This window comes from Lonchura striata, chromosome 2 (genome assembly GCF_046129695.1).
Source record: "Lonchura striata isolate bLonStr1 chromosome 2, bLonStr1.mat, whole genome shotgun sequence".
Classification (NCBI taxonomy): domain Eukaryota; kingdom Metazoa; phylum Chordata; class Aves; order Passeriformes; family Estrildidae; genus Lonchura; species Lonchura striata.
The window spans coordinates 112,053,111-112,074,698 of NC_134604.1; the positions used below are offsets into that span (position 1 = coordinate 112,053,111).

The 21,588-nt window shown below is 41.6% G+C and overlaps 1 protein-coding gene across 5 annotated transcripts; it reads left to right on the forward strand.

Moving 5' to 3' along the window:
• The first annotated feature begins 449 nt into the window (after positions 1-449).
• U2AF1 (U2 small nuclear RNA auxiliary factor 1) lies at positions 450-17,017 on the forward strand. Of its 5 annotated transcripts, none has more exons than XM_021546770.2 (8): positions 450-553; positions 2,981-3,068; positions 5,851-5,917; positions 10,045-10,094; positions 10,670-10,768; positions 11,926-12,059; positions 12,353-12,445; positions 14,045-17,017. In XM_021546770.2, exons 1-8 carry the CDS (start codon positions 510-512, stop codon positions 14,178-14,180), a joined length of 711 nt encoding a protein of 236 aa, XP_021402445.1. In that variant the 5' UTR covers positions 450-509; the 3' UTR covers positions 14,181-17,017. The 5 variants fall into 5 exon arrangements, with proteins under 5 accessions (XP_021402445.1, XP_021402446.1, XP_021402451.1 ...); XM_021546771.2 differs by lacking the exon at positions 5,851-5,917 and adding an exon at positions 6,711-6,777; XM_021546776.2 differs by lacking the exon at positions 450-553 and adding an exon at positions 1,832-1,931.
• Positions 17,018-21,588: the final 4,571 nt, after the last annotated feature.

Consider the following 21,588-nt stretch of genomic DNA (forward strand, 5'->3'; position numbering starts at 1 on the left):
CAGTATTGGAATCCTCCACGTGCATTGCTGCTCCATTGCAAAAATTTCAGCTCACTGGGTCCAGGCTTGCGGCTTGTGGCCTGTAATTCCATGAAACCTCCCAAAATAACGATCAGAAAGAATTTGGCTCTACTCTCCGCTCTGCTTTTAACTCAAAAGCACGATTTACTTTTTTTTTTTTTTTTTTTTTTTTTTTTTTTTTTTTTTAGTTTAAACCCCTTTCGGACGCGCACCCACACACCCACGGCCTTTGAGCGAATTCCCTTTACTCCATCCAGCATTCGTCAGCCACAACCTCCCGACCCGCCCGCTCCCCTCAGGCCCTGCCGGGGGCGGGACTCGAACCCGCGGGCCGCCGCTCCCGGCCCCGTCCCGCCGCCCCTGCGCGCGGGCCGCGGCGACCCCCCCGCCGCGTTCCGTCCCCTCCCCTCAGCGCCGCGTTTCCGGCGCGGTCGCTGTGACGCGGCGGCGGCGCCGGGGCGGTCCGGCGGGCGGGCGGGCGGTGGGAGATGGCGGAGTACCTGGCCTCCATCTTCGGCACCGAGAAGGACAAGTGAGTGGCCCCGTTCCCCCGCTCCCCGCGCCGCTCCCGCGGCTGCGGTACCCCCGGGAGGGAGGGAGGGATGGGGGGGAAGCTGGAGGGGAGGCCGGAGGCCCGTAGCGGGTTGCGCGCGGACGCGGCCTGTTCCGATCGCGGCGGTCAGCCCTGCTTCCCTTCTCCCTGCCCCTCCTTCCCTGCGGGGGGACCCCCGGCCCGTTTCGCCCATTTCTTCCACTCCCGCCTCGGCGGCGCCGCCCGGGACCACGTCCCCCCGGCTTTCCCATCCCGCTGGAACGCGGCGGGCAGAGGGAAGCGAGAGGCGGCCGCGCTCCCCGCTCCCCTCCCCCGCCATCGCCTCCCTCAGGCCCTTCCCCTCCCCCCCCCTCCCTGCCCCCCCCCCCCCCGTCCCAGGCGCGCGCGCGCGCCCGGCGGCGCGTGGGTCTCGCGCGTTCCCGCGCGCGCGCCCGGCGGCCCCGCCCACGCGCTCCCCCCCCCCCCCCCCCTCCCCTCCCCCATCCCGGGCCGGGGCCGTTCTCGGGCACTCCCTCCCCCCTCTCCCCACACTTCTTCCTCCTCCTTCTCCTCCTCCTCTCCCACCCCTTCCTCCCCTCCCCTGGCCGCCATGAGGGTGTGCCGCGCCTCGTGGCGCGCTGCCGCCCTCCCCTTGTCCTCCCTCCGCCCTTCCCCCGCGGCTGCGCCTTCCTGTCGGGGCCGCTGGGTGCCGGAGCTTCCCGCCGCCTCCTGCCAGAAAGCGCCTCCTCCTCCTCCTGTTCCCCTTTTGTTCGTGTCCCTGAGCCTCGCAGCAGCCTGAGAGCTCCCGCTCTGCTGCAAGGACAGCGACTGGTTATTTCTCCCCCCTCCCCAGGGTGCGGAGGATTTCCCCGACTGCTGCATCCTGATCCTACAGGCTTCTGCCTGCAGCCTTCCACGCGTCCGGGAACGCCTCTAGTTTCTCTGGTTGTTGGAAGCACACACACAAAACCCTCCTAACGAAAATTTGGTCACCATCGGCCTGACCAAACCGGCGTGTTTTTCCCTCGTAAAAATGAAAAGGGGGCATCGATGTGCTGCTGGACTAAATTACTCTTGTCAGCCCCTGGCCGTGGGGCTTCAGCTGTGCTCTGTAGTGCTGCCATTCCAGGAAAGCAGTGTCGGCAGCCTCTCTTTTGAGCTCTGTTACTGTAGCATCCTTTCACACAAAGGAGATACATAGGAATTTAATGCATTACAGTTTCAGAGTTTTAATCAGGCATGAAATTCCTGTGCAGCTCCTGTTTTCTGTTTAAAAAAGCAGACGGAACCTTCCAGAAAGTGCTGAAGTTGGAGGCACTATTGGAAATTTTGTAGTTAGGTATTTCTTTTTGTTTCAGGTTAGAGTTCAGAAAAGACAGTAAGTATTTTATCATGCTAAGTGTTTGTTTTCAAAAACATAATGAAGAGTGAGCATGTTGCAATTTTACAGTAGAATGCTTTGCTAGAGATCAGTTGTGCTTTAGTAGTTTAATAATTCTCCCCACCATGAGTTGATGTTGGTTACACAGGATTGTGGAAAATAATTGGTGTTACTTATGGGAATAATAATTTTTCTTCCAGGAGAATTCTAGTATTTCATTTACCCATATATAGCCCATAATAGTTTTCTTGCCCTTCAGAATTTTGCATTTCCCTGTTAAGGTAACTAAACTCCTTGTGGTTTTCTTTCATCATTCTATGTGAGTTACACCTTTTTGTGGGAGTTCCAGTAGCATTTCTAAACCCAGATCATTATCAAGGTGTCCTGAGATGCATCATTCAAGAAAAGTTTGTGGTTTAAAACAAAGAGCAGCTTCCTCTTAAAATCATTAATTATGTTCATAGAAATGGCTTAACTGAATGGATTTATTTTGCTTATGTGTATTCTTTCTGTAACATGATTTTCTCTTCCCTGAGTTATTTTGGATATACTGTGTTGGTAGCAGCCTGAGTTACCCTTAGAGTATAACTTAAGCAGGTGCTTTATAAAACATGAGAGAGGTACAACTGTGTCAGTTTTAAAGCAGATTTTATTGCCTGGACCCGGGGCTGCATCATCTCAGCCACAGAGCTCCCAGTGCCAATTTTCAGATCATTTTTCTCGTTACTTTCCATCCCATCACGCACTGAAACTGACGTAAAGACAAGAATGGAGAAGCGGAAGAGTAAAACAGAGATCACTTCTTGAGTGGTGGATCATGAAACCACTTCGGGGGAAATTGGTCAGATACTGGCTGTTAATTAGGGGTAAAAGGAGGAATATGGACAGGTTTGTTGGAATGCTTTCCTGTACAGTTTTGATGTGGGTTTTTTTTTTCCTGTATTACTTATCCACATCAAGATAAAGACATTTAGGGCATAGACTTTTTTACAAATTAATGTTTTCTGTGCCAGTGTGTAACTACCTTATTCATTTTTTTCTTGCAGAGTCAACTGCTCATTTTATTTCAAAATTGGAGCTTGTCGCCATGGAGACAGATGTTCTCGGTTGCACAACAAACCAACATTTAGCCAGGTTTGTTTCCCCTTTTTTCTCTTTTTTGTGGAAGTATATTCTGGCTTCTTTAAAACATAGATTCTCAGATACAAGTGAATAATTACCAGACTCCAGATTAATTAGTTCAGTTTTAGTCCCAGTTTATCTGGGTCTTTGTTTTTTTTTGGAGTGTTCCATTTACTTCTCCCAGCATTTCTAATTATCTCCTGTCACCCTTAATGGCTGCAGGAAGCGATGCTGTTGTAAGCTTGCCTGTAGTAGAGACCAACCAGTGCTAACTTTCAGGTGAGTGTGCCTTCTCAGTGGTGTTCAGGCACTTAAACCATCCCAGAGTTCTTAAATCACAGACAAAGGCAGCTCATTCCACCTGTCCCAAAGGTGGGAACATCAATCTTTTTGCATATAATAGAAGAAAACTAATTAATGGATAAAAGTGACTCATCTGTCATTACATTTGCTCTCTGACCCAGGCTTTTTAAGTTTCAAGAGTGATTTGCATACTTCCTTTGATGGTGGAAGAAGTGGTTTATTGAAAACAACTTGCCTGGTTGCTGAGGGTGAATTGTCAATTGGCATGACAGATTATTTAATCTTTGGCTCAGTGAATATTGTTAAGAGACATGATGTGTGACTGCATGTCTGCCAGAAAAAAAAATAAATTTGAAAAGGTGCAGGGAGTGACAGGGTTTTCATTATTATTATTATTGTGAGCTGTACAATATTCACAAATTACATTCCTGGAGAAATGTATGTTTTCCCTCTTTCTATCAATGCTGATTGTCAAGGTACACAGATGAATTTCTTTGGAAATTTTGTACATGAGCAGTAGTGCCTTTGAAAGTTACTGCATTTTTAACTACAGCAGTTTCAACTGCAGTGGTTTTAAATCTGCAGAGGAAAATTCACATAACAGCTGAGTCTTCTGCGAGTTCATTTAATCTGCTTAGGAGCAGAGTTGATGAGAAATGTGGGCTGATGATGGTTTGGGGAGAAATTAGGGAGGGCAGTGCTACCCATGTGACAGGTCCAGAGCTATGATCATCAAGTTAAACTGAGTGGGCAGGGGGACTTCCAGGAGAGAAAGTCAAGGTTACTGGTGTATAGGGACTTCTGGTACTTTAGCAACAAAACCACCTCTTTGCTTCTTGGATTTTAAAAATTTTCCATGCAGATAATTTGGTTTCAAAAGAGCATTGTCCATTTCCAAAACTATCCCATGATGCTGACCTACACGGAGCACAAGTTGAAGTGCAGTTGGTTATTTAGAGACCTAAATTTAGATCATTGACTATGAAAAAATATTCCTAAAGCAGACAGCTTCCACAGTAGTTGTCTTTTAAGTTAAAAAGAACCCCAAAAACCTAACAAAAACCTCCACAACCATTATATCTTTTTACCAATAAAAGTTTGTGTGCAACTACAGCTTTCTGTCAGTTTAGCTTTGCTTTAGACTGGGTTAGCAATGCCAGATGAAGTGGGTCAGCAGGGCACATCCCATTCATCCAGGGATGTCTGGGACTGCACAGCCTCGTACTGGCAGCTGTGCTGTGACATCTCCCATGTCCCTGGCACTGGGTGAGGTCTGCAGAAATCTTTATTTGTGTGCAGGTTGACAATCAGCAGTGATAGAAAATAGAGATCCTGCTAATGGGAAGTTACCAGCACAGTGTTTTAACCTTGTGCAGCTCTGACTGGTGCAGCTACTTTACAGAAGAGCTGTGCTGGGAAAGGTCACACAATCCAGGGTGATCAAATTACCCCCAGTCAGCAGAAACACCCTAACGAGATGCCTGTTTCTGGCACTCTCCAGTTGTAGGCTAAAGCATAGGTAGTTTAAATCTGGGCCACGGAAGCACAAAGCTTTGGTTGGTATGGCTGGACCTCTAATAAAACAAGTGTGTGATTTTAAATGTGATGTTACAGTTGTATTTTTTTTACATGTTAAATGGGTAGCATATGTAGATGTGACATTGCTGGTTCTGTGACTTCTTTAAGCTCTGAATTCTTACTGTGACTAATAATATTGTCTAAGCTAAAGTTACTTGGGGATTGCCATTCATACTGACTAACATTGAGCTTGTATTTTAAGTAATCAAATCTCAATTTTTGAGCTGCTTACAGTGATATGGACGTTTGGATTTTTTTTGTAATATTAGTTTACTAACTTAAACATGGTTTGTTTTTTCAGACAACTTGATTTTAAGAAGAACGGTACAAATGTAAGGTTTCAAGTCTGCCTGGGCTAATTCTTCAAGTAAAAAGCAGAAGGGCTAAAAGGATATTGTCCTTATTTGAAGGATCGGAAACATGTGAACCTATGATGCTATTATATTATTTAAACAGAAATTCCACCAAGAAAACCCTGATGCACAAAACGAGATGTAGAGCAGTTGCCTAAAGGCCTTATGGTCTGGTGTAGCATTTTGGACACTGTGGCATTATGCTGTGCACATAACACTTATTTTTTTTTTCCCCCTAGACTTGCAGTAGTGAATCTGGTCTCAAAAGTTTAGGCATATCCAGAGTACCTCATGTGACATTTTAGGTTACTGGGCCTCACACCTCCCATTTTGAGGCTGGCTCTCGAGACAAATGCAGCTCTTTCTTGGTGGTTAATTAAAACTGTTTTCATAATATGATGGTCTGGATGCAATTTTGGAAGATACTCTGCAAATACAAAAGGAAATCTTAAGGATAAAATATGACTTTTAGCTGTTTGCAAACAAGTTGTCTCTTTGCAATTGTCTATTATATGCACAGCAGCCAGTAGAATTCCCCTTTTTATTTTTTTTCCCCGCAGACCATCTTGATTCAAAACATCTATCGTAACCCCCAAAACAGTGCACAGACGGCTGACGGCTCACACTGTAAGTCCCACAGTTGGAGAAATTTTTTTAAAGAATGGTGTTAAAGAGCCCACTCCTAATTATGATCAAATAATGTTGGCTTCTGAGCTGCTGACATAAAGCTGTTGCAAACAGGACAAGTGACGGAACTCTTCTTGCGCACAGATCAAGAATTTGTGGAATGTGTGCAATTCTGAGTGTAGAAAGGGCTGCACAAATTGGACTTGATGCAGATTCCCTTTTGTGTTTTAAAGTGAAACTTAGTTACTTAGTAACCCTGCATTCTTTTGAAAGGGTTAAACTGCAGACGTTTCTCAAATTCTTGATTTAACACAAAAAAAAAAAAAAAAAAAAAATAGGCATATATGTACGGTAAGTCCCTAAACTGGGTTTTCTTTCATCTTAACTTTTTTAGGAAAATGGAGATTTCATGTTATGCTCTAATTATTGTATTGCTTCCTTTCCTGGGATTTTGCTACTAAGAAGCTATTCAGCAATATCAACATAAAATTATGACATGCATTTGGATACCACCTATTTTCAGAGCTGTCTGAAATCATGCAAAACCCCTCTGTAGTAATATTGGTGAATGGAGTGAAATTAAGAATACAATAATGGAGTATCATGAGATCTCTATTACTTTACAGTGTTAGGTTGATATAGAAAGGTCACCAGCTAAGTGCAAGTTCTCCTCCTTGGGAGAGAATAACCACCTCTCTTTCAGCACAGACTCGACTAAAGCGACCCTAAAGGAAACCAGTTTCTTGTTAAAATTATTTTCCATAATATAAAGTTGTTGCGTTTTGTATTTCAGACCATTGCCCTCTTGAACATTTACCGTAACCCTCAAAACTCTTCCCAGTCTGCTGACGGTTTGCGCTGTAAGTTCATACAAGTTCCTTCACTGGTTCCCTGGGCTTGATTGTCAGAGCTCAGTGTCGACTTAAACTGGTCTGCCATTTTAGTTTAACAGATCAAACTGACCACGTTTCGTTACATGTGTTCAAAACAAACACCAAAAAAAACCAAAAACCCAAATTTTTTTTGTCCCACTACCTTCCTCCCTACTCCCAAAACTATGGGGGAATCTGAATACCAACTATTAAATCAAAAAGGATTGAAATTGTACTTCCCCTGTGAAGCAGTGTTGGTTGCACTGCTTTCTTCCTGTTACTTCTCCCTGCCAGTTGCCTGCATCCTAGGAATGGTTTTCTGTATGTTTTGTGCTATCCATTAGGTTCCACTGTCGAAACGAGCAGGACAGTTGACACATTGACTTCACCCAGAACAAATGTCCTGCTCTGTAAATGTTAGAGAACTTGAACTGAAACTTTTCAGACTGCATGCACAAATTTGTTAATGCAGCTTCCATTTAGGGAGTGCACTTTGGAAGAACACACCATGACTGACCAACCCCTTCTGGCAGCTGTCCTTTGTGGATGGGTGCATGCTTAAAATCTTTTATGTTCATACTTTGAAAATTAAAATTCTGATGCCATTTGGCATATTTACCTAAGACAAGTAAAGTACTTTAGAGGAGGGGAAGGCATTTGGGTATGGTCATAAAGTAATTGAATGGCTCCTCCTGAGATACAAATGGGCATAAGCAAACACACCTCCTGTGAGACAGGCAGCAATTAATGCCCAGGATTGTTGATCGGCGATAACTGATTTATCATTGTAATTGAATCATGTATGTTAAAATAAGATTAAAAAAAAAAAAACAAGTTTTAGAACCAAAAAAGGATCGGTGTTCTTTTCTAACTAATCTTTCTTGTTGAAGTGAGTATTTACTGTGTGGTAATAAAGCTTTGTTTGGCTATTCTTTTTTTTTTCTTTTTTTTTTTTTTTTTTTTTTTTTTTAACTTGGTTTATAGACTAGCTCAGATTAGTTACCAGCATTTAATTAGAAGTGGTTTGTGATTTGGCCACTAACTTAAAAGTCAACACTGTCTCTCTTGCTTCTCAAAGGAATAATGGCTCTATTGTGTAATATGTGTTTTTGTCACACTGTCAAGCTGGACATGTAAATGAGCTGTGTCATTTTGTCTAGATGCTTGACCAGTTCCATTGGTTTGTAGGCTCTCTCCTTGCAGATGCTTAGTAGTTAATGCTGTTTCAGTAGACCAAAACATTTCCAGTTGTGTGTTTCCACTCTCCCTGAGCTCTCAATGCGCTGGTAACTAATTTGCACAGAGTTACAGCAGTTTGGTCTGTGGAGCTGTGTAGATTTACAGCTGCAAGAGTCCTGCACAGATCCTCCAGTGTTGTAAATGCTGGTATCCAACTCTAGTTTGTTTTGACAAGCGAGTAGCTGTGTGCCAGAGCCTGACTGTACCTCCTGGGGTAGAGCTGGAGCTCTGCAAGCAGTAGGTTTGCTGAAACTCCTGGCTCCTTGTTTTTTTATATTTGTCCCTACTTAAGTATTGCATGTATTTTAAATGGATAACTTGGGTAGCGATTTAATGCCTTGTCATTGTTGCTTAACTGTCTTCCTTTCTATTGCCGTCGTAGAGGATTAACCTTAGTTTGGAACAGCAATAGTTTTCCTGAGTATTTTAATTAGTAATTGGGCTTCCCATGGTTCAGATACCAGTAGCCCTGGAATATGGATGTTTGTAAAGCCTGTGCATATGTATACTTCCCACTTTAGGAGGTCATTGAATTAGTCATTAACTAACTGTTGTGGTCTCCTAATTTGACCAAAAAAAAGTTTTTAGCGCTTGTCCATCTGGTAAAAAGTAGTTATTTCCACTGAGGCTCCCAGAGCCCCTCTGTGATACCTTTAAAAGCAAAACAAAAAAAAATCCATAGATGTTAATAAGCTGTTATCAGTGATGTTGGCAGAACCTTGGCAATATAGTTAAGTATTAAACTGCCTAGAATTGCTGGTTTAATGTTTGATATTCCTTAATTTGCTATACCTATGGAGAGAAGAAATTTCTTAAAAGTAAACATATCTCAAATGCAGAAAAATTGTTAGCCTAAATGATAAACCAAATGCCCCTTAGCCTCTTGTGGAGGTGAGCTGGGTGGCAGAACAGGAATTGCAGTTTCTGAGTGTGTGGCTGGCTAATATTAGAGCCTTTGAAGAAAAACAAAGTTTGTCCAAGTGGTAATACTAGCCAAAATTTTTTCATATCAGCCTGAAAATTAATAAACTCAGCTTTATTGACTCAGTTTCTTGTCTTTCACATTCATTAACTAAACCAGTCTGGTTTGTAATTTTAAACACTAGCATATTTTTCTAGCATAAAATGCAGGGTTTGTTGTAAAACTGCTCTGCTTGATCTTGGTAAACCACTTAACTGCTGATGAGCTAATCTAATGGCTTTAATGTATACAGCTTCTTTAAAATGCTGTAGACTGGAAAAAATAAATGAAACTCATTTTTATACTTTTAATGGTTTGAAAAATAAGCCACACTTATGTTGGCTTTTGTAGCAGCAGGCAAGCAGCACTCATTTTTGAAGTCCAGCTTGTAGCATGAAAATAATCATAACTGGAATATAAGGCTGGCTTGTCTTGCACTGAAAGGTGTTCTGCAGAACTACAGTAAAATGAAGTGACACTCAGACTTGAACTAGAAGATGGCTCTCTGTTGCAAAGTGCTGAGGGCACTGAGAAAAGTGTGTCATTTCAATGACTATTTTCAGCAAATTAAAAAAAAATCGGCTCTTTTACATTGTGAGCTCTCAAATTCTAGTGGGATGCTGCAGAAGCAGACATAAATTTCTGCCTTTAGGAAGAGGAATACTAAATTTTAGTAATATTTTAAGGTATGGAATTGTAACAAAGCACTTGCCTTCTGTTTAGGTAAAATTATTGGTAGTTAGAGAGTGGGACTGTACATTAAATTTTAAGTGATATTTAAGTAATTATTTTCCCCTTTAAATTTGTAGCATACAACTTTGGCTCTGATTAAAACTTGCTTTGATTTGATCATACCAATGTAATATTTTGACAGATACTTTGGGGACTCAAAGCTCTTCACACATCCTTATTTTGCAATATTCCTGTTAGTTAGCTCCATGCTATTTGATGTCTCTCATGCTCCTGATGGCCTTTCTAGGTTGTTTTTAGTTTGATCAAAATCTTCCCTTCCTTATTGTCAGGCTCTAATCGATCTGACTCTTTGACTTTTGCAGGTGCTGTGAGCGATGTTGAGATGCAGGAACATTATGATGAGTTCTTTGAGGTATGTAAAGGTGGAGTGTCCCTGGATTTGTCACCACAGATAAGTTGTATTGATGTAGTGCATAGCACAATTACGTTCAGGAAAAAAACAATTACTTTCTCAGGTGTTCATATAGAACATACAACTTTGTATTTAATATTTCCTGGTGTAACCACTGATTAGTTTGACCTTAATTTGACTGCTTGAAATAGGCTTTGTTTTACATCAGCAGCTTAAGTGACATAGCATTTTGATTGTATAGCCTTCTTTTTACAAATTTAAAGTATTCTTAATTATTTGTATAGAAACAAAGTAGCTGATGGGTTTCTGTGTTGTGTTTTCAGTGCATCCTGGGTATTCTGTAAATGCTGTCCGTGTTTTCCATAGGTTTTTATGGTATCTTGGTAATGCTGTGCTTATAGGTGGCCAAGAAAGTACTCATTTTAAACCCAAAAATGTGAAAAAAAAAAAAAAAACCAAAAAAACACAAATGGTCTTGCTTTTTTCCAAGGAAGATCTTTTTTATACTTAGAGGCAATATTTCTGTACTTAAAAGTAACGTTCTGCAAACTTCTGCTGGGTTGTTTTGTGCTTAGGAGGTCTTCACGGAAATGGAGGAGAAATACGGCGAAGTTGAGGAGATGAACGTTTGTGATAACCTTGGAGATCATCTAGTTGGAAATGTATACGTAAAGGTAGGATGAAGAGATGTTCATGCAGTCAGGCAGAGTGGTGTTTATTGATTTAGAATTTTAAACGCTGCTGTGTAATTGTAGATTTCATTTTGCTAGGAAAAATCTTCAGTATATAAGCTACTCTCAAACTTCACAATTTAAAGTAGAGTAAAAATGTTAGATCCAAGATAATTTTTAATGAATTTTGAGAAGCTTTCTTGATAGTCAAAATCCATGTAATTTTAAGAAAGATTAACTTTTTTTTTCTTTTATACAGTTATAAACAGTCATCACTACTGGACTGTTTACTTTGGCAGGGTTAATTTGGGATCTGTCTTAGCATCGTGCTGCCCTTCAAGCACATCAGTATGAGGGAGGTTTTATATGCCACAGGTGCATCAATTTTCTAACTTCCCAGTTAAACACAATATCTCTGGCCAAGTTAGATTTGGCAGTAGCTGTGTGGTTCAAGGTGCAAACTGGAGCACTTAGGTTTAACTTTTCAAAAAGTCATTGGTATCTCTTCAATAACGGGTACAAAGTTGTCACCTGCGGAACTTTTACTGTGTGTTCACGGTGTGGGTGAGGTATGAGAGATTTCCTTTGAATGTTTTGACTGTACATACCCTCAGCTGGAAAGTATTTTCACACCTGAAATTCTTGACTGTGTAGGTCATAATAAAAAAAAAAGTTTTTAAAAATTTTGCTGTAAAAAGGGATTTCAAATTTAAATTTTACATTCATCGTAAGACATGATCTGATTTTTGTAAATTCTCATTTAAATGAATGCTAGCTCCAATTTTTATATAAATTTCTTTTAAATGTTTGAAAAAATGCATTACTTCAGGAATATAGGTGCTCCAGAAAGTATTTTATAAGCATTCTCTCGTTTTAAAGCTGTAGTAAGAAAACACAGTAACTTCTATTGACTCACTTTCCCACTTGAAAGACTAAACAGAGCATAATGAAGAGGAAAATCAATGCTTTGATTAGCCCTTGAGTCCCAGCTAATGAAAAGCTGGCATATTTACCCGTGATTTGATGGACTGTCCAAGAAATTTGAAGTAGCTTCTAATTTCATTACTAGAACGCTGAGCCTTAGATATCACACAACTGATTTGATAGGAATCTTTTCTCTACTGCCATTGCTTCTCTGACGAGGTTAATTTTGCTTTCAGTTCCGCCGTGAGGAAGATGCAGAGAAGGCCGTGATCGACCTGAACAATCGCTGGTTTAACGGGCAGCCCATCCATGCCGAGCTCTCACCTGTGACTGACTTCAGAGAGGCCTGCTGCCGTCAATACGAGATGGGGTAAAGCAGGGCCTTCCTCTCGCCCCCACAGCCTGGGAGGGGTTTGCACAGCAGGGAGGGCACCTGGATGTGGATTTTATGTAGCTGAGTGTGGAAGAAAACCACTTCAGGTACCAGTAGTGTGGAGGACCTGCAGTGAACCTCTTGACTTTTACCGTCTTTTGGGGATTTTCTCCTAGGAGTGTCAGTAAATGATGCTTGTAATTTACTGTGTTTAATATTAGAGGTGTTGAGGTCTTAGCAGATAGGGTAGAGCTGGGAATTCTAACTGTGCCTCTTGAATTCTCTTTCAGAGAGTGTACACGAGGAGGTTTCTGCAATTTTATGCATTTGAAGCCCATTTCTCGAGAGCTAAGGCGCGAGTTGTATGGGCGACGTCGTAAAAAGTAAGTTTGTTTTTAAACACTGCTGAAACAATTTAAAGATCAGTTGCTGAAAAATCTGAATCTTTAAACCTATGCCAAGTCCTCTTGTTTTTTCTGACTTACTTCTGGCACATGCCAAAGGGAATCAAGTCAAGCTGGTAAGGGGCCAGTTACAAACAAAGGAGTACGGCTTTAAAAATATGGGTGCTTCTTGCTCTGCAGTGCTGTGGATTCTGACTGTTAAGTGTACACATGGACATTACTTAGTAGAAGTTGCTTTATGCTTCTTCTGCTTTATTCTAAACTTGTTTGCTCATGGCCCTTGTTAGATGCAGGCTGCTTGGTCAATGGGCATTTTGGCAGCATCAGAGTGGCAGTTTTCAACATTTTATGAAGTCTGGCATATCTATAGATTATACTCAGGACCCAGCCTTATTTGCCTTTAACTGTTAATGGTGAAATGTTGTAGCCTATATTAATTTCTTATTGTTAATACCAGCCAGTCACTGTATGGAGCTCACTTTTAGCTTCACAGTGTGTCCCTTGATAGGAAGTCCCAGTAGGAGAAAGGAGAAGTAATTTCATTTAATGGTTAAAAAAAATTGATAAAGACATTTTATTATGTATTAAATTATTCATTTAGTGAGGTACCTTGCTGAAGGGCTTTTACCACTGCTGTTACTATGGTGGTTCACTTGGAACTGGATTCAATCTGCTTGCATTTAAGACCTGGTATTTGAGATAGGCATATAAAATTTTTGATCTTGCTTTTATAGAGAATATGATTTTTGTAGATTTCTGAAAATCATAGAAGGAGCCTGGGACTGTGAATGTGTTTTTCCTATAAACATCTCTAATTGGCAGTGTTTCAGAATCTGTGAGGATGAATTTAACTTTGAAAAACATGCATCGTGTTGCTTAGCCACATGTGTTTGTGGCTAAGTAAATTTCTCAGCTATTTGAATGCTTTGTGGAAAAGACGAAGTGTGTTTTTCTGTTAACCTTTTGGTCACTGTTACAAATCTGGAACTCTCAGATTCAGTAATGCTGATTGGTAGTACGTGTGGCAACAGTATGTTCTGGGTGGTTTTAGCTCCCTTCCTGAATTTATCAGCCCAAGAGGCAGGGAAGATGATTTGCCAATGCTTGTGTCCTGGAGGGGTAGAAATCATGTAGAGGGACCAACAACAGAGAACTGGGTTGTAATTGCTAATTAATGCAATTGATTTAATATGAGTAGACTTAGAAGCAGCTGTAGGCTTTCGGTGTGTATTGCTAAGAGCTATTCCTGCCTGCCAAAGCAGGTGTCCCCTTCTCCTGCTTTAAATACCAGCTGTGTAACCGTGCCTTCCCTTAGGGTTGGCACATCCATTGTAAGAGGTGACTGCAGGGAGCAGCCAATTCTTGTACCTGTTTGTGCTGACTCCCCAGTATGAAATTTGGGCAGTTTGTAAATACATTGGGCTTTGCAGCTCAAGTGCCAATTAACCAATCCTTCTAATGACACGCTGCCTTTCTTCTCCCTCATCACTCCCATCCTAAATTACGTGTTCCGCTGTGTGGTACTGCGAGTAAATCACTGCTGGCATGAACAATAAAATGTCCCAACTTTCTTTGAAGGCATCGATCCAGGTCGAGGTCCCGTGAGCGCCGGTCGAGATCCAGAGATCGCGGCCGCGGAGGTGGAGGAGGAGGAGGAGGCCGCGAGCGCGACAGGAGGCGGTCGAGAGATCGTGAACGATCCGGTCGATTCTGAGCCATGCCATTTTTACTGTATGTCTGCTAGAAAGTGTTGTAGTTTGACCAAACAAGTTCATAATGACATTTTTTTTAAAGATGGGCTTCTGAATAAAAAATTTGTAGTGATACAGTATTCTTTGTGTAACTTGTTTCTTGTGGGGGGAGTCTTTTTAACTGTCATTCCTCTATCTTGACAAATACCTGGATAAGCCTGCCTGAGGGAAAGGTGGTAAATGTATTGGAGGAGCGCCAGTTTTGGTTTGGGTTTTTTTTTTTAATTTTATTCTGGTATAATTTGAACTGTTGATGAAAATGTGTGTGTATATAATATAAAATATTATATACATAGTAAAAATAATATACTGCTTAAGAAACAGTTACTCACATAAGTTTCCCTTTTCTGCTATGCTGTCTGCTTATTTAGGTTAGTTTAGGCACATTTAAGAGGAAGGCTGTGCGAAATGCATTTATTTACTGAGTAGAAACGCTTAGTTACAAAAATGTATGTTTGTTTGTTACCAGAAGTCTGTGCTCTGTCTATCAATGTGACTGTGGCATTTACAATAAATCAAATTTCTTGATGTAAAATCTAAAGCCTATTTTCTAAGCACTCTGGAGTAGTTGAGTTGCTACTCCTGGCTGCCTATTTTCTAAGCGCTCTGGCGTAGTTGAGTGGCTGCTCCTGGCTGTGCCAGAGTTCATAGTTCAGGTTTTTATAATTCTTGACTAAATTCCTTTCTTTAGCTGGAAAGAAAGTTGCCTAGTGAAAAAAGATAATATTTTTATTGCAATGATTCATAATAGGCAGGTGAGATTTTTGTGAAAAAAATAAAAACACCAAAATTAAGCTCCATGCAACACAATAGAGAAGTGCTATTGAAGGAAATGCAAGGTCCTGAATGCAAGGATCAAATTTCTTAACAGGCTTTTTTTTTCCTAATCTATGCTCCCTCATCTGTCATTTAATAAAAAGCATTTTGTTAGCATTCAAGGTCATAGAAAACGAATTCGATGCTAGTGGAAAATAAATCTTATTTCCACTTTTCTGATGGCCTGGAGTGTGAGTAAAGCTAATGGACAGATGGCAGTTCCTTCACAAATACTTTTTTTTTTTAATTTTTTTTGAGCTTCAATTGCTCAGGCGCTGAACATTGTAGGTTGTGTCCCAAAGCGTTAAAGCTCCAGTGGAAATATTGGCATTCTGAGAAACAGTTTGTACAATGGTTGACTTGCAGTTTCACCTCATTCATGTCTGCTTTTACTCAAGAGTGTAACATAGCAAGAAGTTACGGTCATTGATGATACTTCTGCAAAATAGAACTGTATGTACACAAAGCTACGCAATAAAACACAGATTTCCAGTGGGGGAGAGAAATTGCTAGAGCTTCCTTAGTTCTCAGCCAGATATCTTGCTAAATGATAAATCTGATCCTTGGTGATTCTTTAAAAAAAATGGAAATAAGGTATGGATGCATCACATATTAGATGATTAACAAACCAGCTGCTTCTGTGTCTTAAGTGTAAAACCATTTTTCTCACTGGAACTTGGAAAACAAAACAGTATCAACAAATAAGCTTTTCTAAATTAATCTGCTTTGCTTCTTAAACTAAATTCTTGAACCAGTTCGGTTTGAATTTTTTTTTTGTTCTCCCTGGGTGGTTTGGCTAACCAGACTTTGGAACTTGGTGTGCCAGGACCCTTTTTGAAGAAATATCACTCAAGCAGTGAAGCCCATCTCCACATGATGTTTTGTTGTAAGTACATAAATGATGCTTTACTGGAAGAAATTGAGCAGTGCCTGGCATTAAATGACTGAGCTGAAATGTATTTCTGCTGGGCATTAGGAATTTCACATTGATCATTTAGTTCTTGGCGTTTACGGGATATTAATCCAGTTCCATATTTCTCTTAAGTGAGATTCAGGATTACTGGTGAGCTAATTTAAATCTCAAGCTACAAAAGGTGAGGATAGTTTTTTGTTTTTAAACAGTATCCAATACAATGTGGCTAGTATTTAAAAGGTTTAAGATTTGCTCTACAAAACTAGTTTGAAAGTTAGTTGTTCTATAAAGTTAGTTTGAAATGAGTACAAATGTGTCCCTGTAATGGCTTTAATCTGTTTATCTAAATCCTGTTTCACTGCAGACATATTTTTGCATGAACAGTGGAAGGTAGATTTTTCTGTCTCCCCTAATACAATTTTAATGAAGAAAGCATTTTAGAATTCTACCAAATGTATGATTTTGTGATCTGGTTGCACAGATGCCCAAAAATTCCCCAAGTAACTGGAATACGTTGGAGTGGGCACTGAAAGCAGTGGATTTTACTGGATACTCTAATGGGTGCCTAGTGACAGCATTCAGCATATAAATTAAGCTCATGACATATCTTGTTAGGTTCTCCTTTTGAGTCTGTGCTGCCAGTAAAATTAATCAAATTTGAAATGTAAACTGCACCAATGTGGTTAAACATTTACACCTGATAAACCCAAGTGTTCATTCACCAATACAAACCCAGTGGAAATCCTACCTCCCCCTTCTCTTGTTGCCCACAATGTCTTTAAGATTTGTTTTTTCCCTCCCCAAGGTTCTTCTCAAATATTTCATTGTTGACTCTTCTATTGAACAGTGGATCTAATTTATGGAATTCCTTTACCTCAAATAAGTGACAGCATACAGGATTTTCTGAAGTCTTGAGTCAATTAGGTTGAAACTGTTAATCCCAAGTGGCTTTCTCTTTGTATTTGGCTCTTATTATGTGAAAATGCTGCTTGTCCATGAATATGATGTATGTTGAGACTGTAAAACCAAATGGAGAAAACTTGTTCAAAATAAAGCCTTTTTTTATAAGAATCTGACAAAAACTATCCCTTTCCTTTAGATTGGATGCTGCTCTCTAAATATCTAGTGAGGGCATAGACTAAAGTTTCAAATTCTTATCTCTTAAGCTATGTTTTGAGCAATTCTTTGCCTTCTGTTTTTCAGAGCTGGTGAAGCATATCTTCAGCTAAAATAACCTCAGCCTCTCCATATTTACATGATCAAGTTGAATTTTAGGAGAGCACCTTGGGGTTAGGAGTTGGGTGGGTTGGTTTGGGTTCTTTTAATTGATAAAGCTTTTGGTTAGGTTGTTATGGTTAGGGAGAACCTGCAAATTTCTGTTGTGGTCTGCAGAGGACAAGAAAGGTCATTTTAACAGAAGGAACGTGTTCAATTGAAAAAGTAGGTAATCAAAGGGGGTCATAACTATTTAAAGATTATTTCTTCTGCTGTTGCACCATCCAGGCTGTAAAATTTTGGGTGTTAACGATTGTATATCAGCACCTTAAACTGCGTCTGTTGTCTTTAATACATTAAAAGTGAAACTGCTTTCATGGCAGCTGGAGAGGCTGTAGGTAAATAATTTCATTCTCCAGACACTGCTGTACTGAATATTCCCTAAAAACAGCCCCAGTCATGAAAAGTTCCAGCTGAAAATCTGAACTGAGTTGGTGTTTTCTTTTTAGCTGGTAAGGAACTAATGGCCGAGTGGCAAGCTGTCACAGGAGAGAATATTTGTAGCTGCATTTATCACTTATTACAAGGCTGAAGCTGAGCTGTGTTACTCTACAGTCTTACCCTGGAGCAAATGGATTTGAATTAAAGAATACCAAAATTACATCCAGATGTGTGTAGAATAAATTAATTTATGTTCACGTTGAATTGATACCTGGTGCTTTCTAAAGCCATGCACAAGTATTTCTGAATTCATCCAATTAGTTGGTATTTTTACAAAGCATAGAATAATTTGAGTTGGAAGGGACCTTAATGACCATCATGTTCCAAGCCCCTGCCATGAGAGTGCCACTTTCCACTAGAGCAGGTTGTTCAGGTCCCCTTCCAGGCTGGTCTTGAGCACTTCCAGAGGCAGGGACTGCACAACTTTTCCAGGCAACCCGTGTGGCACTGTCAGTGGTAAGAGTACCCCAAATTGCTTTTATTTTTTTGTGATTTTCATTGTGTTAAATGCACTTGTGTGAAAAATTCAGTGCATCTCCTCAGCTATGTAGACAGTTCCTCCTTGTCAGCAATGTGCTCATCAGCCAAAAACCTCTTTATCCCCTGTTAACCTTTCATGTTTCATTTTGTACAAAATTACAACCTTAGCGAGAAGGGCCACGAGCGAGAGGACAGCACGGCCCCACCCTGCAGTTCTGTGGTTCTTCAGCAGCAGAGCCGCTTTAGAAGGTCCCTGTTTCCCTGCTGATGGTTTCTGCCAGGAGTGGCGTGAATTCAATTGATCTCCAGTTTCAACTGTAAATTGGATGTGTGGGATCGGGTGGAACGGAGGCAGCCAAGAGCCCAGGTCAGCTGCCAGCAGCCTGGCTCCGGTGGCCAGCGGCTCCTTTGAGGTATCAGAGGCAGGAGGGGGCAGGGTGTGCTTATCTCTGATTATCTCTGACTGTTCAGATGCAAGCGCCGACTTCTCGGTGCTCTGATAAGCATCGGGTCGTTATTTTTGCATAATTTCTGTTGTTTGGATGTTTGCTTTCCAGCAAGATTGTTTTTACAGGACAACTGATGAAATGGTGGGATATTAGTGAGGGGTGGGCAGCAGCTTGTGTGTGTGGCTGCCCCTTTGATCCAAGTGCCCTAACAGCATTCTTCGAGCTGTTCCCCGTAAGAAGAGACAATTACTGTGATCCAGGTGTTGATCTGGGACAAACCCGTGTGTTAATGACATTGACCTGCAGAACACTGTTTCCCCAAACACTGTAGGGCTCTTCTAGCTCTGCACTTCCATGACTTCACGTGTAGTTAAGTCTGGAAGGAAAATAAATAGTTTCTGCTCTAGTTGAGCAGCGAGACAAAGTGGGGAGAAAGACAGCAGGGAGCAATGGAGTCTCCCTGCCTCCTTGTTTTTCAGGGAAAAGCCTTTAGTCTGCCAGGCTGAGGCCTGCTGTGCTGTTGCCAGCACCTGGCTTCATTTCAAGTCTTGCTACCTATTCAGCTGAATATTGGATGTGTTTCAGATCCTTCTCACTGTCTTCCTGGAGCTGTCTGGGATTCTGGCCAGGCAAAGGGAGGGAGGGAGGGAGCTGCTCCCACTGCAGGCTCTGCACCAGCCTGCTCCTGGGTTTGGGAGCTGTGGGAAGAGCCACGGAGAACAACTGCTCCTCCCTTCTCTACCACCCATTTTCCTTGACAGCTATACTGCTCCTGTCCTAGAGAGATATGAGAGACAACATCACAAATCAAAACAGATTTTCCATTATCCTTTTTCCTTCCTCTTCAGTGAACATGCAAAATCTTTGCTCTTGTGTTACAGGAAAAGAAGTCCTGGAGAGAGGAGTTGATAAAGGGAACTCTAGGCAAGACATGAAGAGCTGTTTTCTGGACAAAGACCAGTGGAGAGTGAGCAGCCAACCCTTAGTGCCTTGGGGATTGCATGCATCCTTAATTATTGCAGTGCTGGACTGGAGAGGGTGAGGGAAATTCCAAAGTCTCATCAAAATCTCACCAAGTAGCAGTCATGTTAATATCTGGGCCATATTTTTCATTCTGCAAGGGTTTAACTCATCATATTTTACCCTTTCATGACCACAACAAAGAGACATTAATTGCCTTCCTTGCTCAGTCTCCAAGGAGGCCACCCTTTGGTCTTTTGAACAATCCTGGGATTCTCAAGCACATGTGTAGTGGCAGCTGTTACACCTCACTGAAAAATACATCAGCAAAGAGAGTAGACCTGCAGTTCAGAGCAAGCAGAAAATCATATTCTTTCTCTTTGTAGTACTTGCAGCTGATTTAAGCAAGGTTTCTGACAGTCTGTTTTCTCTTCTCTGACAAGTTCTTACTGCTGGCCCATATTTCACTCTACAACTTCTGTTCCCCAGGCCACATCGCACATGGGCCACGTCATTCCAGGTGGGACAAGGCACCTCCCCATGGCACATGGCTGCTGGGAGTGCCATGTGTCCTGCAGGCTGGATCCCTGTTTGCTTGACCCTGTATGATGTTTGCTTTTTACACAACAGCAGGGCCTTGTTGACTCACAGTGAGCCTGCCTGGCACTGTAGTCATCGCTGCCACTCCACATAATTCCTGTCCAGGTAATGGCCACTCAAGCAGATTATTCCTTCTGCCTGGCTGCAAAATTAAGCACTTGCCCTTATCAGCCACCTTCCTATTTTACTTTGTCTTCTGATTTCTCCAGTCTGCCAAAGATCATTTTGAAATATGATTCTGTCCAAATTGTGGCTTATCCATCCCATGCAGTAAAAATAAGGAGTGAATCTTTTTGGGCTGTGTTTTCCTCCCTTTACATAAAAACATTTCCATGAACTTGTGCAATAGGCTTATGCTCTCCCTTCCCAAAAGGGCTGTGTGTACCACCAAAGCTCCATTGGTTCTTTTGGTGACTTAGTTACTGCTCACAAAAAGCCTCCTCCACTTGATCCCCTCTTTCAGTGATCTTACCACAAGAGCATTTACCTTTTTCTCCCCCTCTCTTTGATTACTGACTGTGCTTCTCCAAGGGGTTCCTCTTCTTGACCTTTCAGTCTTCAGCATGTCTACTCGTCACTAATGCAAGAAACATCATTCTCTGCTTGCCATTCCTAAAGCAGCTGGTTTTTTCATGTTAATATTCCAGCTGGTGTCACTTCACTGCTAGGCTGATTAGATCATAATCTTGCTTTTACACCAACTCTCACTGTAGCTCCTCTTGTCCCTTGCAAGAGAAAGAAACCCAATCACGCCAGGTCTCAGGAAATGGATTAAGTGGCTCTCCTTATGAAATTGGTGCTGATTTATGGGAATTATTCTCAAGGCTGGGATGAGGATTAATCTGTGTCCCGCTGATTGACCTAAGCCCTAATGGAGCAAATTAGAGGTGTGTATTCATTCCCAGACACCAAGATTGATTTTAATGGCTTTAAAGCCAATGGCACAGTGTGGGTTGATGTTGCTGTGGAGATCTTTTAAATCAGTTTATTATATACACCAAAACTCCCTTGTAATGGAGAAGGACTTCCCAGAAGAGCATGTAGTGACAGGACAATGGGGAATGGCCTTAAGATGGAAGAGGGCAGGATTAGCTTGGATATTAGGAAGAAACTCTTCCCAGTGAGGGTGGTGAGGTCCTGTCACAGGTTGCCCAGAGAAGCTGTGGCTGCCCCATCCCTGAAGTGTTGAAGTCAGGCTGTTTGGGGCTCTGAGCAACCTGGGGTTGTGGAAGGTGTCCCTGGATGTGGAAGGGAGGTTGGAACTAAGACTTTCTTTAAGGTCCCTTCTGACCCAAACCATTCTTCACCTGGTGAAGGAAACTGGATCTTGAGTACAGAGCTGTGCTGCAATTACAAATCCCTCTGATTTGCCTCACACATTATGTTCAGATAGTTTCCAACACACTTGGTGCTGTCACTTGGTCTTACAAGTTTCCT

What these genes read in the sequence shown, in the direction of transcription:
- U2AF1 (XM_021546770.2), top strand. Translation starts at nt 510, where the DNA reads ATGGCGGAGTACCTGGCCTCCATCTTCGGCACCGAGAAGGACAA. An exon ending in ATTATGATGAGTTCTTTGAG is followed by an intron (nt 10,095 to 10,669) that starts GTATGTAAAGGT and finishes TTTTGTGCTTAG; the next exon opens with GAGGTCTTCACGGAAATGGA. An exon ending in TATGGGCGACGTCGTAAAAA is followed by an intron (nt 12,446 to 14,044) that starts GTAAGTTTGTTT and finishes CTTTCTTTGAAG; the next exon opens with GCATCGATCCAGGTCGAGGT.